The sequence below is a fragment of the Hipposideros armiger genome, unplaced genomic scaffold, assembly GCF_001890085.2.
Source record: "Hipposideros armiger isolate ML-2016 unplaced genomic scaffold, ASM189008v1 scaffold_90, whole genome shotgun sequence".
Classification (NCBI taxonomy): domain Eukaryota; kingdom Metazoa; phylum Chordata; class Mammalia; order Chiroptera; family Hipposideridae; genus Hipposideros; species Hipposideros armiger.
Genome location: NW_017731440.1, coordinates 1,693,926 through 1,711,351, shown reverse-complemented (window position 1 = coordinate 1,711,351; position 17,426 = coordinate 1,693,926). Strand labels below are relative to the sequence as shown.

General features: G+C 35.0%; 1 protein-coding gene across 5 annotated transcripts in view; it reads left to right on the top strand.

The window, feature by feature from the left end:
- MIPOL1 (mirror-image polydactyly 1) overlaps positions 1 to 17,426 on the top strand; it is a 268,247-nt gene that overhangs the window by 216,322 nt on the left and 34,499 nt on the right. For 4 of the 5 annotated variants that reach the window (XM_019644722.1, XM_019644724.1, XM_019644723.1 and 1 more), the window contains one exon: positions 7,544 to 7,774. In XM_019644722.1, coding sequence (XP_019500267.1) covers positions 7,544 to 7,774 — 231 coding nt within the window. Of the gene's footprint in view, positions 1 to 7,543; positions 7,779 to 17,426 lie in introns of those variants that run through there. The other variant, XM_019644726.1, reaches the window with a different exon arrangement.

Sequence of the window (17,426 nt, the reverse complement as noted above, 5' to 3'; positions counted from 1 at the left end):
ATTGTAGCATGAAAGCAATGTGTAATCAATTACTATAGCTGTTCCCCAATAAAATTAATATTAAAAAAAGAGAAACCCCATCTTTAAGATCAGGCTGGAATATCTTTAGAACTTAGTGAGTCAGAACCCTGGTAGAAAACAAAACAAACCATCTTCATAAGCAGTATATCTGGCCCAAGTAACTTAAAGGTGAACTCTGGAACTTTATTTTAATTCCTAGATTTGAGCCTCAGTATAGTTCCATGTTTCCTTGAAATGTCAGAGCTGTCCCACCCCTAGAAAGAGCAAAGCTGAGTCTGACCAGTTAGAGGCTGTTTGTCCTATCAGGTAATGGAGATACACAGAACATCCCCCCAGCCGAGCAATTTTTTTTTTAAAGATTTTATTGGGGAACTGAGGGAGGTAACAGCATTGGGGAATCGGGGAAGGGGAACAGACAAGTTGCTGTCTTTTTGTTCTTCAGTCTAGTTGTGGAGGACGTCGCTTCACTGGCCCATGTTGGTATTGTGATCATTGTGCTCTTCCCGGTGAGGCAGTCGCTCACCGGCCATCTCACAGCAGCTCACGGCAGCTCACGCTGGCTGCCAGCCACTCATGGAGCTGACGGGAGCCCACTGCAGCAGGGGCTGCAGCCTACGCTGTTGCTGGCGACTCACGGCAGCCCAGCTCCAGGTTGAGCTGTTGTTCACCATCTTAGCTGTAGAGGGTGCAGTGACACTGGTCCTCATGTGGGATCCGAACCAGGGCCCTCTGGCGTCCCAAGCCAACTCTTAACCAACGCACCACTCCGCCAGCCCCCCAGAGCAATTTTTTAAAAGGGAAATTTGTTACCCTCTCTAAAATATTTCAATAGCTTCTCATTTGCCTTAAGATAAGACCCTTCTCATGTTCCAGAAAGGCCCTATTTGATCTTGGCCCAACCACTTTTGTGCTGGTCTCTGAACATTATTAATACTTGTGTAACTGGGCTTCATTTAGCTCCTCAGCCATCCTTTCTCTTCTTGGAAAGTCTTTGCATATGTTCTCCCCTGTGCCTGAAATTCTTCCTTCACCCTTCTGATTATGCCTACTCCTGTCTTTAAATCTCAACTCAGATGTTCAATAAATACTTTTTATATTCCTCCTGTAGAGAAGCCACTGTGTTAGGCCCTTGAAGGAAACAAGAGTAAAACATGGTCCCTTCCTTCAATAGTATTAGACTGTAGTAGGGAAGATAAAACAAGTATACTACAGTTATAAAGGATAGTAGAAAGTGATGAATATAAGGGATATGGAAAGGGTATGGGAGCTTAGAGGAAGAAGTGTCTCCTTGGGCAGGGTATAGAGTATGAGTTCATAAATTGTCATGAACAATCGTCATGACAATTCATGAACTCATGCATTGTGGCAATTCATGTAGATGTTGTGTGATGGTAGGGTGCATGGAGGGATAGGGGGAGAGCATTCAGCTGGAGGCAACAGTGTGAGCAAAATCAAATATGAAAAGTGGGAGGGCATCTTCAAAGAACAGTTTATATTTACGTTTGGCAATAATACAAAAATTTCATAAGGCAGGTGGGAAGAGGTCTGAAAAGAAAAGTAGAACCGAATTTTGGAGCTCCTTGAATGTCAGGCTTCAACTTGGGACATCAAACTAGAATTCTGTACCCAATGCAATTATCCTTCAGAAGTGGAGAAATAAAGACTTTCTCTAACAAAAAAAAAACTGAGGAAATTTTCATCAGTACACCTGCCTTGAAGAAATGTTAAAAAGAAGTTCTTCAGAGAGAAGGCAAATCCCATAGGTCAGAAATTCAGTTTAATTGATGCAGTAAACCAGGAAGTAAAACCAACCACTGCCCTTCAGAAAATGTGCACTTAGGACAAGGTAGCACATACTTCTGCCTTTCACACTTGCTTTGTCTTTATTTATTTTAATTCAGTAAAAACAAGCCAAACCTGCCTCTTTTTTTTTTTTTTCAGAATGATTTAACAATGTTATCAGTAAGGGATAAAGGTTAGGAAAACTAGTTTACGTCTGGCAGTTCATGAAAAACCTGCAGAAACAGGCAGTTGTTTTTCATCAAAGTATTTGTAAAATGCCTGAGTTTTGTATAAGATTTTATACAAAGTTAATTATTCCTTTTAAAAATTATACAAGTATGAATGCCTGTTCTTTGTCAGGTATTGTGATAGGTATTTTCACACAGATAGATCACCTCATGTTCTCATAATAATGCCATGAGATTTTTCTCATTGTTTTAGAGTTGAGGAAATTAATATTCAAATAGGTAAAGTATTTTCCCAAGGTCATACAGAGTGAATGATGAAACTGCTTTTTATACTAAAGTAGAAAAATTTGAATCTACTTCAAAATCCAAACCCAACATCTTTTCATCTGCACCAGACATATTACACTGGATAATTCTTTGTTGGGGGGTGGGAGGGCTGTCTGTCTTCTGCAGTGCAGGTAGGATGCTTAGCAACATATCAGGCCTCTACCCACTAAATGCTAGTAGCATCCCCCTTCTCCATTTCTGACCAAAAATGACTCCAGTTGTTGTTGCAATGTGTCCCTTAAGGGGCAAAATTACCCCTAGTTAAGAACTATTGGCCTATACTGTGGTACTTTACCTCTAAATTTTTAATCCAAAAATATGTATTCAATTTTTTAAAATAGCACTATTTTCAAATAGTGCTATTGGTTGAGCAGTTACTGTGACTAAATGAAGCATAAACAGAAGAGTGAGTGCACATTGTGGGATGATGAGTAAAATGGTCTACAAGGACTCAAGTAATAGCTGATCATGGAGATGAAAGAGGAAAGCAGGAAAAGTAGCATCACAACTTGACATAAATGGAAAAGGATTAGTTGCAAGAAAAGCCGAGTTCACGTGTGACATTACAATGGAGAGAGAGAATTCAACAAGCAGGTAAGCAGACAAGCTGAGGAGAACATAAACACCTGCAAGGCAAACCTCGGAGGGGGCCATAAACCTGAAAATTCCAAGATAGTTTAAGCTGAGGCGGTACAGAGAGTCAGGGACCAGGACAATGGGACCACAGACATGAGGAAATAGACCAGGAGACCCTGAAATAGAGACAGAAGCCACTACAGAAAGGAAATCCATTCCATGCTACTTATGGATGTAAGGCCCACTGACGGGCTTTTTCCACCTTGCCCTCTACTGGACTCAGTGCGGTGAGCAGCACAGGAGACAATGTGCAGTCTCATTGGGTGTACATTTGATTTATGATAATGTGAAAGTAAAAATATTTTTAAAGTCTTTTTATGCTGAAGTAAAAAAAATTAAGTTCATTAAGAATTACGTAATTTTTTTTTTTAAGGTTTTATTGGGGAATTGGAGGAGGGGAACAGCATTGGGGAATCTGGGAAGGGGAACAGACAAGTTGCTGTCCTTTTGTTCAGTCTAGTTGTGGAGGATGTTGCTTCATTGGCCCGTGTTGGTATTATCATTGTGCTGTTCCCAGCTGAGGCAGTCACTTGCCAGGCACTGGACGGCCGTTCATGGTGGCTCACAGCAGCTCATGCTGCTGGCCAGCCCCACTGCAGCCTACATCATTGCCGGCGACTCATGGCAGCCCAGCTCCAGGTCGAGCCGTTGTTCACCATCTTAGCTGTAGAGGGCACAGCGTCACTGGCCCATGTGGGATCTGAACCGGGGTCCTGCTGCTCAGAGCTGGCAGCCCAGGTCAACTCCTAACCAATGCACCACTCGGGCTGGCCCAAGAATTATGTAATTTTTAAACTGGAAGAGTGAATTGAAACTTTATACTATTTCCTCATTTCCTTCATGATGATCATAAATTGTTACCATCCTACGTCAATATTGTCTGAGCAACACTATAGGTTACGTGCTTGGGAAATTCTGAGAGTGGTTTAATGGCTCTTCTGTTCTTTTATCATTCCTTCTTACTATAACTTACAATATTTTCCCATACAGTGTCATTTAAGTGCCCATAAATTGAATGCTGCTATAGCATGCTGGAAATGCATCTGAAGAACAATAACTTTGAGAAGAAGTTAAATGTAATATGACTCTGTGAAAAAAAGCTAAGCAATATGGCTCTGTTGTCACTGTAGGGAAGAGAACTTGGAGGGAAAAAGCACTAAAACAAAAATGTGCTTCAATGATTATATGTGCTGGGAATATATCTCCTCTACTTCACCTTTATTCCTATAAGAAATTTCTTTCAAATCATAAAGATTTTGATTTATTGAAGTTCTTAAGGAACAATTTCTTTCCAGAAAATAAAATTACCCTATGTAAATGGAGTGTTAATATGTTGGAATTGGGAACTAAAATCAGAAGATGAACATGAAAAATCTACGAGTTATTATAAATTCTGAGAATGAAAATATTAGGGTTAATGTGACAGAATAACAAGGAGGGAACATCAGATTTTAGATTGAAGAGTCTTAAAAGGTTTACCTGAGAAAGCAGTATTTGTGCTGAGACCTCATGGATCCAAGTAGGCGTTTGTCAGGTGGAGGAGGGAAAGGCGTTCCAAACTAAGGCCTCGAGCAGGAAGAAGCCTGATGGACTTGAGGAACTGAATGTCTGGCTGAAAGGTGAGGAGGTACAAATGATACAGGGCTCTGTAGCTCAGGGCAAGTGGAGACGAGTGTTGCAGCCCAGGGGAAAACTGTGGGTTCAGATCCTGACTCTAGTAGGTGTGTGGGGTTAATTAAATTACGTCTCTGCTTCAACTTCTTCATCAGCAATATTGACAGGTTGTTGTGAGGTTTAGTGAGTTAAATATATAATTATTTTTTATTTTTACAGATTTATTCTGAATGCACTGGGATGTTATTGCAGGATTATTAAGTGACATTATCTGATTTGTCTTTTAAAAGCTCACTCCAGCTACTACTTCTACTTGAGAAAGCCTTTATGGGAATTTAAAGATTTCCAAGGTATTTTGAATGATGAGCAGCTTTTAGACCCTTCAGAGGAAAGGGTCCCAGACACAGGTCCATCTGAGAAAAACCAAAATCATGGATAAATTCGCCAAAAAAAAAAAAAGGAAGATTAAATGATTGAAGAGTAGTAAGTGATCAGCAAAAAGGGAATTAAATCCAGATAACTTGACCTCAATAATGATAAGGTTTTAAAAGCTGAATTATTAATTCTTAATATTTAACTGGTTAGAGGGTACTGAATAGTGTTTTAAATGCAGAATTCCAAAATGAATATGGCCCACTGTGAGTTTTAAATGGCCATATATGTAAGACCAATTTATAAAGGAATGGGGTAGGCTAAGATTTTTTAAATAGGAATCAAAAACTCTGCCATTAAAGAAACAAAGATAAATTGGACTTCATGAAAATTAAGACTGTACATTCATTAGAAGACAACATTAAGATAATGAAATATCACTGCACACCTCTTAGAATGGCTAAAGTTAAAAGGACTGGCAATCCCTTTTAAGGGAGCTTGTTAGACCCACTGGAACTCCCGTACATTGCTGATGGAAGTATCAGTTGGTATGACCACTTTGGGAAAAAGTATCTACTAAATCTAAACTTACATAAACCCTATGGAGAAATTCCACTCCAGAAATGAATACTTACATCAATTATATCTCAATAAAGCTGGGAATAAATGGAAACATGGGTCCATCAAAAGCAGGTACAAGAATATTAATAGCAACAATAGTGAATGGTTTAATAAATTGTGGGATTTTATATAACAGAATACTTCATAGCAATAAAAAATAACAAACTGCATGCAACAACAGGATAAAATTCATAAGCCTTATGATAAGCGAAATAAGGCAGACAAAAAGTTCAAAAACAAGCAATACAAGTCTTAATAGAGGTTGGACTAGTGATTACTTTGGGGGAAGGGAATCAACATGCAGGAAACACTGGAAGCCTTCTGGGTTTGTTCTGTATTTTGTTCTTTACATTTTGTCAAGCCAAGTACTTTGAATTTGTGTACTTTTATAATTTAAAATATAGTTTAAAAAATGTAAGTTAATAATGTTTTAAAGGTAAGAACAGACTTGTCTTTTGAAAGGTTTTTTTATTTTTAGTTTTTCTTTCTTTCTTGAATCTTTCAAATAGACCAAGAGGTTGCACTGAAGGAAATTCTAAGTTGGAAGAGGAGGGATGCAGAAAGTGTGAAAGGACATAAAGAATAGGAAAATGGGCAGGAGACAGGTGTCTTTAGACATCTGGGTTGATAGAAAAAATACTGAAAAGAAATGAAGTAAGAGTTAGCTAAATAATGTGAAACCTACAAAGAAAGACACTTTTTTACACTCTTCAGATGTAGCACTATACGCCATTCTCAGTTTATACAGAGTAATAAATTCACCACCATTTAGCAGCACTCTTTCTTCCTAAGAACTAATTTGAATCCTGGAATGATTACCTTTGGCATGCTAACTGTCGCTGTTTCATCTATCTGATTTCTGCGTGACACCTTCTCCAAAGTGAGCACACTGGAGAGGCTTGTAGGTTACTTAAACAAAAAGAAGAAATTTATAATTAGTTTGAACAGTTTTAAATAAAGTATCAAACTAGGTATTCAGCCAGTGCTAAAGTTCCCTGCCTAGCTTTTTGCATCTTTAAGAGTTATATTATTTTTCTTTCACATTATCAATCTGTATTATATAGTTAGGTTGTTTTACTTCAAATATCCCATCGACATTTCTTTTGTATGCATATACTGACACGACTTTATTTAATAAAAAAAGAACATCTCCTGAGTGGATTTCAAATTTCCCTTATTAAATATTTATATTTTCAAAATGTCTTTATTTAATTGAGTGAGGTGCTTGGTGCCATTTCAAAATAACCTCAGGTGGTAGGTGTAATGACATATCAAAGATTTGACCTTTAGCATTTTAGGATTCTATTTGTCTGCATTTTCTTCTGCATTCATTTAGTCTTAATTTATATGCTATTTCTCTGTATGACTTAATGAGTGGATGTGTTTGGCATAAGGTTCATTAACAAAAAGAAAATATGTCTCAATACATATTATTGCTGTGCAGTCTGGTGATTTTAACTTTATTTATATCTCAACTATGACAAGTAGAAAATGCTTTGTGTAAGGGTGATTGGTATTTGTACAAACCTCATTCATTCTCATTAAGTGCTCAGCTCAGTAGACCCCAGATCTCCTAAACTGATGACGCTCATTCTCTTCTCACTTCTTTGCAGTCACCTTATTATATTCTCTTATTTATCTAGAGATACTTTACTTTTCAGTTCTCTTCTGTTCCTTTTAAAGAACATTGAATGTAATATTTACACTGATATAATTAAATTAACATCTTGCAGCATCTTTCTGCATGCCTTGGAAGCATAGGTAATCATTTGTTTGGGTAGGCTTCAGCCTGGAACTAGAGGAATGGGATAATTGTCATGTATAAGATTGTGATGTCAAAATTATTTTCATTTAACCATCTAAGTATGTCTTTATTGATTTTTCGTAACGTATATTTCTAACTGGAGATTTTCGTTAAGTGGATTATCAGTCAGTCAGCGTACAGATTTATGTTTAAATAACTTGTTTTTGTATTTCCCCAGTTTACACAAATCTTTATCCCAAGAAGAAAACCTGAAGGATCAGTTTAACCATACCCTCAGTACCTATGAAGAAGCTTTAAAGAGCAGAGAGAACATTGTTTCCATCACTCAACAACAAAATGAAGAGCTGGCCGCCCAACTGCAGCAGGCCCTGACGGAGCGGGCAAACATGGAATTAGAGCTGCAGCGCGCCGTCGAGGCCTCCCAGGCGGCCAGGGACAAAGTGCAGAAGTGAGTAAAATGACCTTGCATTGTTTCCAAAGCATGAAACAAACGAAAACAAAAACATTCTTTTGACAACTCAGTCATAGATCGTTTATTATTCATGCTGCTAATAGTTTAAGACAAAAGTACACTGAGCCAGATGAACTTTTTTAGACTGCCTACATGTCCATATTTGAGGTCAAAAAGCCATTTACTTGGGAATGTAAAGTAAAGCTACTGTTTAGAGCAAACCATTTATTTAATAACTGGTCTCTATGAGTTCCTGAAGGCCATGCTATGAAAATCATTTAGTAGGTACTAGATACAGTTATGAGCAAGGGAAAAGGCAGTCAGGTTACCAACCTAACGCATTTAGCTTCACCATAATCCTGCTTGAGTTGAGATCATCTGTGACCTTGTAATCTGAGATCTCTAGGTACATAGAACGTGGTACAGTGAAATTAATTTTCCTGTGTTGTTCTTTTGAAGTATTCAGTACAGCTTTCCACAGTGCATAATTATATTTGTTTATTTTCAGTGATCTTTGCATTTTTATTAAAATTTAAATAAAGCTGCATAATCAGTCAGTCTTGATGATAGCCAGCAAAATGTTAACAAGCAACAGGCAAAGGAGTCACTTCACATTCATCCATGGGACTTGAACATTGTAGCAGAATTTTCTAAAGCAGCTTTAATGCAATAAAGCTCATCATTTTAACTGAGCTCTTCTTTGTGTATTGTTAACAGCATTACATCATTCACATACTTGATCACCTTCAATTTCTAAGACGTACCTTTTTCCTTAGCTTTTTTTTTCTTTTTCAGTTTCACAGCATGAAGAAGTAATGCTAACTGCAAGGTTTCTTATTTCTCACTATTTTTTATTTGAAAATAAGTCATCTCCACCATTTCCCCATCCCTGAAATTATAGTTTAAGTAATAGTCGAAAGTCAGGTAAATCTGCAATCAAGACCGTTTTAAAACAGATAGGAATTATGCATATTAATCTTTATTATCAGTGTACTTTGAAACTTGTGATATATGGGATTATATTTTTTGTAGATTTAAAGATTAGTTTTATATTCAGCCAGAAACTGTATCCAGTTATTCACAATGTACGTTAATATTCTAAGAACACCAAGATACATAGGTAGATCTCATTTCATGTTAAATTATAAATCAGTAACTTTTGACAGTCAGGATCTGATTTAGCTCTGTTTGCTTAAAGTCTACAAATAATTACAAATTTCAAGTTTAATTGTTTTTACATTTTTGTGTATGTAATCCTTTACATGTAACCTTTAATTTTTATACATAGCTAAAATTCCCTACAACAGGGTTTCCCAGAGAGCAATTAGATTTCTAAAAAAATTTTGGAAATGTCTTTAACCTTTTATTTTTTAGATCTCATTAATTACCATTATCATTTTGTAAAAGAAATAAGTTTGTATACCAAGAAACAGAAATAACATCATCTCAGATAGTGCTTTAAATTCAGTAAGTTTAAACTTTTGAAAAATTTACTGTATTGTTCTTATTATTTATATTTAACCACACAGATCAAAACTTTTCAATGGAATGGCACCAGTTCATGAACACAGTTAAAGTGCAATAGTTGTGTCACTCACAAGAGTTAAATGTTAGATTTTAGTTTAAGTGTTAAATCTTTTATTCTGATTTCCACAATAGGTGAAATATTATTAGGCTTTTCTTTTCGTATTCAATCCACTGTCTTTCATTTTTAATTGCCCTCAGTTGGGTCGTATATCTTCATGGCAATGAACATGGACATCAGCCTGTTTTACTGGGTTTTAGAGGATACCCTTCAAGGAAACCAATTTGTAATACTTAGTTAGGTGGTATTAGCATTGTCTAATCTGAAATTTCTATTATTAGCAATTATTTTTGAAAGTTCTTTGTAAATATGTTAGTGTTCCAGGCAATACTTACAATTAAAACTAAAAATGTCCACATTTTCCCTTTCTCCTTCACAATCAAATTTCTTTAATAACTGAGCTATATTAAGTATCTTGAATTTTTCAGTTCCCATTTACTGCTCTGCTACTAGCTCTTATACTGAAGTTGTTGTTCATAAGATTACCAATAATTTCCTAACTGTTAAATTCCATGGCCCATTTCTAATTATATTTTTATTATAAAACTAATATATGATCATGGTAAAAAAAATAGTAAGTAAAGATGCTCATATATAGCATAGTAGTTTAAAAATGCATGCTTCTGATTCAGAATGCATAGATATGCAAACTTGGACATTCTATTTCCAAACATTGTGCTGATGTGGACAATAATATTCCAATCTCATAATGTTACAAGAATTAGATGAGATAATACATATAATGCTTTTAGAACAATACGTGTTGCATAGTCCCTCCTTCTCTTGTCATTCCACTCCGCTCTACACTGTCCCCTTCTTTAGAAGGGCTCTGCCTTTTCAAGACTGAATGCCTTTATATATGTCGGTAACCTCTACTTGGAGCCTTTTGTCCTTTTCCCCCATGAGAAATTTATTCATCCTGTGAGAATCAGTGCAGCACGGAGGATAGAGACAGGCTTTGCAATCTAGTCAGACAGACTTGTGTTTGAATCCCTGCTTTCCTACTTATTTCCTGTGAGATTTGGGGCAAATAACATAACCCTTGGAAGCAAAAGTTCCTCAGTTAAAAAATTCGGCCAATAATGCTCCACAGGCAGGCTTGGTGTGAGAAATAAACTAGATAGCACTAAAATGCCTACCTCTATGCCACTTTATTGTAAGCATTCTATAAAGTGTATTATTAGTATCATCATATTTATCAGACTAGCAAGACGAGTTCAATCTCCTCTTCTCTACAAAGTCTTCTCCAACTTCCTAGAAAGTTAAATCACTCTCTACTGTGTGTTGTCCTCGTATTTTTGTTGAAAATTACTCCCCAGAAAATAAAGCCCTCTCCATGCTCCTTATTTCCTGTCTCAGCTAATGGTCTTCAGCAATTTCAGCACTGTTCTTGTGCCCTCACTTTCTTACCATTTGCATTCACTTTGCCATCAGTCTGTTTTGCCTACTGCCTAAGCATCTCCTGCTTCCCTCCCCTTGGTCCTCACTTGTTAATTACATTAATTCAGGCCCTCATTATCACCTCATCTAGACTACTGAAATAATCATAAAACTCGTTTACCTGCCTGTAAGTCTCTCAAGTTTATCTTTCTCACTGCCACCAGAGTTTTTTCTGAAACATCAATCAGGTTATATTACTTCTCTATTTAAAATTTTTCAGGGGCTCTTTCTCCCCTACAAGTTAAAGTATAACTAACGTAACATGATATGAGGTCTTTCACTAGCCTTCTCTCATTTTTCTAGTATTATTTCCTCCCACAACCCCTGCACATGCTATTTCTTCTTTTTAGAATATGTTTCTCCCTTTTAGTACATGGTCAGGTTTTTGTTACTCACTAAAGTTCAGTCTAAATGTTACCCCTACGATGTTTCTCCATTTTTTCGTTCTTTATTGTGTTTGTAGTACTTAGTCCATACCTTTATTAGAGGCCTTAATCATCTAGGTATTATCATTGTTTTGTATATCTGTTTCCTATCTACTCTACTCCCTGCAAAATTACCCATCACTGAGCTTTCCCAAGACATGGACGGTGTTTTACTCACCTTTTAATTCCCATGTCCTCCAAATACTTGCATAGATGCCTCCAGTAAAGTAGGCACTCTGTAAATGTTTATGAACAGATGAACTTGAACAATTTAATAGTGTGATAGAATGACAGAGCAAAGTAAAAACAGTTAGGGTTAGGAATACACAGGAAAATTTCAGATGTGCTCTGATCTGCTTTAAGCCGTAGATCAAAATTTCTTATCCCAACCCAGTATCCAGAGCTTACCAGTGTCATAGAAAAGTATGACCCTTCATGCCTATCTCTTCCCACTGGCACCTCCATCCTTTCCCTCTCCTCAGAGTTGTGATCTCTTTCTTCCTAGTGATCAGCCTTTAACTCTTGTTCTAACCACCAACTTCCATCAAGTTTAATTACATTTAAAAGACCTGAAATCTTCAGTAATAATGGAAAAGATCATATACTTTTTCTAGTGTGAAATTTTAAATTTATATTTTATTTTCTTTCATAGTCAAATATTTCTTAAATTTTTTAACCTATGGGAGTATAACTGGAGGGGAGAGTTGTGCAGAATTACCGTCCATAAGTCAGCCAATATTTATAGGCATATAGTTACTTATAGGGTAAAATGAAATGACGGCCAGGCCTCAGTACCCAAAAATAGCTTCTTGACCCAAGGGTCATAAAGCCTAAAGTTTCACCAGCAAAAATTCCTTCCCTTGGGCTGAGCATTACTCTCCTTATGTATGTCTCTTTAAAAACTGCATGCTTGTGGGGGAAGAGCACATTGTGATTTAGCTTGTAGAATGCTCTTTTGAGGATCCTGGATGCATTTGGTTTAGGAGAGTCATGTGGAGGAACTAAAAAACAAGTTAAGAGCACAGGAACTTTGTAAGAAAAACTCTTAATAGTTTTGCTAAGGACCATCCATGATCTTCATTTATTAATCGATGTTTTTATTATCATGAGAGATTTTAAAAACTCTATAGCTCTTTATGCTGTATTTTATTTTCTGTCTTTCCATCTACAGACATGCATCTTGTGGCCAAGAACAAAAGTTTTGCAAAGGATTTTAAAAATATATTCTATTTTTCACATGCCTGAACTAAATATAGTTCCTTAAAATAAAAGTATTTACAACCAGGCTTATAAGGTCAGATGATCTATCAAAGATCTGGGTTTCACAATGAAATAATTTTTGTCACATATCACCTTCACTGTGGGCCAGACTTACACTGATATGATTCAAATTCCCTCATAAACTGTAACTGTATAATAAACATATCAGACAGAAATATGTAGGGAATAATTATATACTTTTTAAACAAGTTTCCCAGAAAAAAAATGAATCAACTATTTACAATTTTCTTTCTTTGCATACCTTTCTTTAAAAAAAAAAATTAGTTACTTAAAATTTGCATGTGTTCTGCTCATTCTTAATTGCATAATTGAAATGTCAAAGATCAGTATAAAACATTTCATTTTGAAATACAGGGAATATTGCATCTTTTGAGTGGTACTGACAGGAAAAAAAGAAAAAAAGAAGAACATGTAAAGCTAAAGGAAAGTCTGTCCTGACTTTGGTCAAATACTGGTTTCCATGAAGAAGTTGAGTTACAAAGAAATTGTGAATTCTCAGCCTGATTACCCTGCTGATGAGTAAGAACTGTCTGTAGTTCTCTTCGAGGTGTCAGGGGAGTCACCATAGTGTCACACAAGGGTTCTTAGCGTAGAGCAAACATACTTTCCACAAACTCAGCTGCTTAATCTGTTTGCAGGTTGAATTATAAAACAGGATAGATGACTCTGGGTGCTGGGAAGGGGAACAGAGCATTTCCACAGTTTCTTGATTTAAAAAAGAAAAAAAAAAAAAGCCTGCAATTCTTATTTTAAAAAAAGAAAAGCCTACCATTTTCATCAAAAACTTCACCAAAGTTTTGTTCTGACTCTACAATCTGATTTTAACCATAATTAAAAATAATTGTGCTAAAATATTCTTAGAGTTTAATATGAAAGATATCAGTGAGTTTTTTATAATTACATTGTTGGGGTTTTTTCATTAAAATTATTCTGCTTCTTACAAACTTCACCTGTGATATTTTTCCTATAAACTCTTGGTTGAACTGTTGCCTAGTTGCAAGGCAGTATTAGGTATGTCTGAACCTATAAATAGTTGTTGGTGCAATCAAAGAATAAGTTTCATAAATTCTCAACTCAGCATTAGGTTTAAATTGATATTTCATATAGTGTTGAAAGTTGACATTGATTTATTACTAATAAATGGGAGAATTAAAACTTTTCTTAAATTGCTTTTCAGAATTTTTGTTTGAGATTTAAAAGCTCTGTGAAATATAAAACATACTTCAGAAAATAAAAAGTTGAATAGTTAATTTATTTGTGATAGTTTATGTACAATTGAACACCCCAATCAGCTAGAAGATACATTCTAAATCTAGATCTCATTAGATATAGCTTTATTTTCATTTATATAAGGAAAATCGACTCAGATGACTCCTATTTACTTAGCAATCATTGTTAAGATACACAGCATCTAACATGCTTAATTTTTATTCTTGAACACTTGATATACTTTTAAGAATTTAATATTCTAGATTTGTAAATTATAACATGTCTTTAAATTAAACACATTTAACTTATGAAATACACATCTTGTTGCACTCGATCAAACAAGTAAGTATTTTATTTTTAAATTGTCATTTCATTACATATTTGTATAGTGGATCACCTTTCTCATCCACTGAGTATATAAAGTAGGTCTCTTTAGAGCTACTTTTATTGTATAGCAATATCTACCATGTTTGAGATATATATCTATATAGATATAGATATAGATATATATATATAATATTCATTTCTTTATAAAAATGAAAGAATTTGGGCTTACACCTTGCTTTAGAAAATGTCTCACTTTGACATGAAAAAGATACATAGTTTTAATTGTCTCATTCATTCCTTTTTACCAAGGAAGGATTAAAGTAGGATTATTAAAATCGGAGCCTAACCTGGAATTTGAGAAATTCCAATGAAGTGGCAAGTGAAGGATCTAGGCTAAAGAAGAAAGGGAACTCCCTAAACCTAAGAATCAGTACTTTCCCTGATAAATTCCCTTTTATAGTTAACTTTCTGGAATGAATCATGAGAGCATGAAAGTAGGGACTAAAAAGTTAAATTACCACACAGCTTCTTACGTTTGACCTGATTCTTCATCAGAACCTGTCTTTCTAGAGGTGATCTTGAGTAGAGCTGGTATACATTGCTGCCTACTAATGTAGAAAAAAACATGTTTCAGATGAGCATGATGGACAGGAAGGAGAGAAAAAGAACAAAAGCAAAAATATGAGAGAGATCCATACTGTTTAAGTTTAAGACTAAATAAAATACAGAAATGTTGTTGTTTTTCATTACTCCCAATGTTCCGGTAGTTAAAACTCAGAGATAGAGTTCCTATTATTTTAGGGAAATTATAGGATCCACCTAAAGATGGTCATGTACATTTTAGCTAGAATTTGACAGGTTAAAAAAATATATTATAGGAGTTCTTATACCTCAGAGACATGTGATTTTCACACATATATATGAAATATAAGTTTCTTAGAGTAGCCATATGATCTTACAAGTATCCTTTTCCTTGGTTGTGTTGTTAGCTCCAGTTAAAAACCTTCCTGCTGTTTAACCCTTGACAGACTACATAGCTCCTGCATACTTCTGTGAAGATCGGAGAATTTACCCATCTTAGCTGAGAATTGATAAATATAAAATATACAAAGTGATTTGAACTCCCTTGGAGAGGCAACAATAGCACTAACCACTAGTGTACTTTAGAATACTTTTGTTATGATAAGGGGGAAAGGGAAGCTATTGTAGAAATTAGATGTTTAGAATTTTTCATCATTCTTGCTTGGATATTGCTCAATCTCATTATACATGGTAATTCACGCAGAACTTCCTCCTTTGCCTGTCCTATTCTTAAACATATAGAAGATCAGATATAATGTATCTTATCTGTTAATATACAAAATGTCATATGTATATCAGGGCCTGGTTTTCTTTTAATAAATCCTCAGTACAGTCATCTAAAATCTGATGGACACTTCCTTACTAGGTATAGGTTTTATTTGCAAAGTATAATTGGAAGAAAAACTAAATTGCCAGAGCAAGTAGAAATACAAATTTCACTTAGATTCTAGGATTCCATGTTTGATTATTTCTCTCCACTTGATCAGAGATTTGCTCATGTGCATATTTGGCCCTCGATAAATATAGAATGAAAGAATCTTTTGCTTATTTCAGTGTAACTATCTAATAGTGAAATCATAAACATTGTTCATTCATAAACTTCATTCGGGGTCATTTATATTTAAAGAGAAAAAAATCATTCTATATCAACATAGTGTATAGTAGCAGCTAAGATGCATCTTCTTTCTTCCTTTATTATTATATATTCTTGAACAACTCAACAGAAACAGCTTGTTTCTTCAGCTCTTACTAAATTTACTAATTTTAATTTTCTTACTGGCATTTATACCGTTCAAACTAATAGCTCTTGGAACATCATCATTATTTCACTTTTTCCTTTGCTGCACTTGACAGTATTCTAAGAGCATATGAAAGCATTTATTATTTCTCTTTATGTTGCCATTTGCCATTTGACAAGCTGCATAATGGCTAAAAAAACATATAAACATATTGAAAATCATAAAACATCTTCCTCCTTAGATTAAAGTAGTCAGCCCTCTGAGCTATGTGTATTTCACATCAGTCTTCTGTAAAGTTCTCTACTGCTAACTGGAGGATCTAATCTTTCCCAGAGTGAAGGGAGTAGCACAGTTCAAGAACAAGAATGAATCTCTGTATAATCACACCACAATGTGAGGTGACCGTAAAACAGAGAATTGACCAGATACACATATGGGTTTTAGGAAGACTTGCTGATGCTCTTTTTTAACACAGCTGTGAGAAGAATGTGGCTAAGACCCAACAGTCATTCTTGAGTAGAACTGGCAAAGGAAACCATGAGGAGAAGAGAATTTAACACATGGGCGTCAGAGAGCAAGGCTTCATTGATGGGATCTGAGGGGAATGCCTAATGACTGGAAGAATCAAACTTGGCAATGAAAACACAAAGCTCTTTTCATCAATTCAAATGCAGGCTCTAAAGCTGCAGATGGTCACCTCCAGCCTTGTCTATTCAATGTGAGGTTTTATAAAATGGCACTTTGGTGAATACTAATAGATCAAAACAAAGATTTAATAACGTAAAGATGCGGTGTTCATTTTTAAATGAGTATACAGGTCAATGTCTCAGAAAAGAATAAAAAAGTACTTTTTATATGTGGGTCTAAAGTCTTTTTGTTATTTTTCAACTTCAAAAATAAACGACATTTATCTTCCAAAATAAATGACAAACATATAGATTGTGCTTTATAGAAAACAGCTTACATTTTGAAAAAGAGGCCAAAATTGGGGTTTATAGTTGCTCTCATTGATTTCATTGCTTCTGTTTGAGGACTCTCAATATATAATGTTTGCTAATGTTATCCTTTAATATTTTTATAAAGCTCACTTGATAGGATAAATATGTTGCCATTCTCAAGAATAAATCGATCAAATTTAAAAATTAGGCCAAAATATTTTCTTCCTGGAATAGAACTTTTTTCCTTACCTTTCCAGAGAATGCAAAGAGACATTATTTAGTACAAAGGAAGCCTGTGAACTTGAATGCAGTCTTGAAATTACATTTTTGCTACATCACATTTGATTTTCTAAGATTTTAGAAATTCATAATAATTGTTTATATATTAAAAGGCTTTTCACTGTATTCAACTTGTTACTTATGCTTACATAAATAAATCTTACTGTAAATTAAAATTTGGTGTACTTTTCCAGAATACATTTTGTTTATTAGAATTGGTTAGCACTTAATAGTTTGTAAAGTGTTTGAGCTAAATCCAAACAAATTCAGTTTAATTATCCAAAATAAGCTTAAAATATGAACTTAAATAACTGATTAATAGCTTTCATATTTCTACTATTTGTG